The sequence below is a fragment of the Portunus trituberculatus genome, chromosome 46, assembly GCF_017591435.1.
Source record: "Portunus trituberculatus isolate SZX2019 chromosome 46, ASM1759143v1, whole genome shotgun sequence".
Classification (NCBI taxonomy): Eukaryota; Metazoa; Arthropoda; class Malacostraca; order Decapoda; family Portunidae; genus Portunus; species Portunus trituberculatus.
In genome coordinates this window covers 21683300-21684852 of record NC_059300.1, presented here as the reverse complement: position 1 = coordinate 21684852, position 1553 = coordinate 21683300, and the positions used below count along the sequence as shown (strand labels likewise).

General features: G+C 56.8%; 1 protein-coding gene across 2 annotated transcripts in view; it reads left to right on the top strand.

Moving 5' to 3' along the window:
- The first annotated feature begins 475 nt into the window (after nucleotides 1-475).
- The window catches only part of LOC123519856, an 18351-nt gene continuing 17273 nt past the window's right edge, over nucleotides 476-1553 (top strand). For both annotated transcript variants that reach the window (XM_045281445.1, XM_045281444.1), the window contains exon 1: nucleotides 476-1553. This exon is cut by the window's right edge and continues 278 nt beyond it. In XM_045281445.1, coding sequence (XP_045137380.1) covers nucleotides 736-1515 — 780 coding nt within the window. In that variant the 5' untranslated portion in view covers nucleotides 476-735 and the 3' untranslated portion in view covers nucleotides 1516-1553.

Here is a 1553-nt window from a genome sequence, read left to right as displayed (position 1 = left end):
TCAGCAAGCCTGAGCGGAATTACTGCATCACCAGGCAGGAAGAAGTTGCTGGCTATAGTGAGAAGCTTCGGGCAGGGAGGAATTGTCGCCAGAAAGTCTTGTTACCAAGGCCTTGGTGGAGCAGTGGGAGACGCTGCACGTACAGGACGGCGTGTTGCAGAGGGGCTGGGAGAATGCAGCGACGCATGAATGCTAGTGGCTGCTGGTAGTTCCTCTCCCTGCAAGCCGAGCTACTAGAGGAAGCTCATGCTGGCGGCGTCTCTGGTGGGCACTGGGACGCAAGAAGACGCTGTGCCGTCTGCGCCAACGCCTGTACTGGATCGGCATGAGACGGGATCTGGAGGAGTGATGCAAGCTGTGCCACATTTGCGCCACCAAGAAGGGACTGGCGCGAGGCACCCGAGAAACGCTGCAGCTGTACCAGTCCTGTGCACCCATGGAGAGGGTAGCGGTAGATATCGCGGGGCCACTGCCATGTACGCCCCGAGGTAACCGCTACATCCTGGTGGCCATGGACTACTTCTCCAAGTGGCCAGAGGTGAATGGGATTCCAGACCACGAGGCAGAAACCGTAGCTGAAGTACTAGTAAAAGAGTTTTTCACTAGTTTTGGTATTCCAGGACAGTTGCACTCGGACCAGGGCCGGGAGTTTCAGTTGAGGGTGTTCCGGCAGTGCTGTGAGCTGCTAGGAATCCATCAGAAGTGCACTACCCCGCTCTACCCCAGAGCTACGGCATGGTGGAGCGCTTTAACAGGACGCTGGCGGAAGAACTGGCCAAATACTGCAGCTCTGACCAGAAAGATTGTGACCTGTGGCTGCCGTTTACCCTGATGGCATACCGATTTGCGCAGCAGGAAGCCACAGGTTACACTCCCGCCCGGATAATGTTTGGTCGAGAGATGTGGCTACCTCTGGACCTGGCCACTGGACGACCACCTGGGGAAGAGTTACCACAAACAGCGCCTGAGTTTGTAGCGGCGTTGCAACAGCGGATGGAGGCCACGTGGCGACAGGTGTCGAGCAATCTTCGCCACAAGGGGCAAGCCATGACCCGCTGGTACCAGATGCGCGCCAGGGACGCCCAGTATGGGGTGGGGGACCGAGTCTGGTTGTATAATCTCCGCAAGAAACGAGGCCTCGCTCCGAAGCTGCAGAGCTACTGGGAAGGCCCGTACACTATTCTGCAACGACTTACGACCGTCACGTACAAGCTGGGAGATGTCACAAGTAGGCCGCCACGTATTGTCCACGTCGCCCCCTTGTGGACTGCTGTGGAGGAAGAACACTTCACGTGGGACCAGCAGGGACCACTTTCGTCGCCAGACAGTGAGGTGGGGAGCAACAGCGAGATGGAGGGTGACGGTGGAATAGACAATGTTGCAGAGTGTGTTGTTGGTGCGCGTAAGGACCCAGAGAACGAGTCTGAGAATGAAGCATGTGTATCGCGGCCCCTCAGAAAGAGGAAAAAACCTCAGTGTTGGACAGACTACGTATGTGAAAGTGATGATGAATAGTCGGGACGACTACTTTTTGTGAGGGAGGGCAGTGTAGC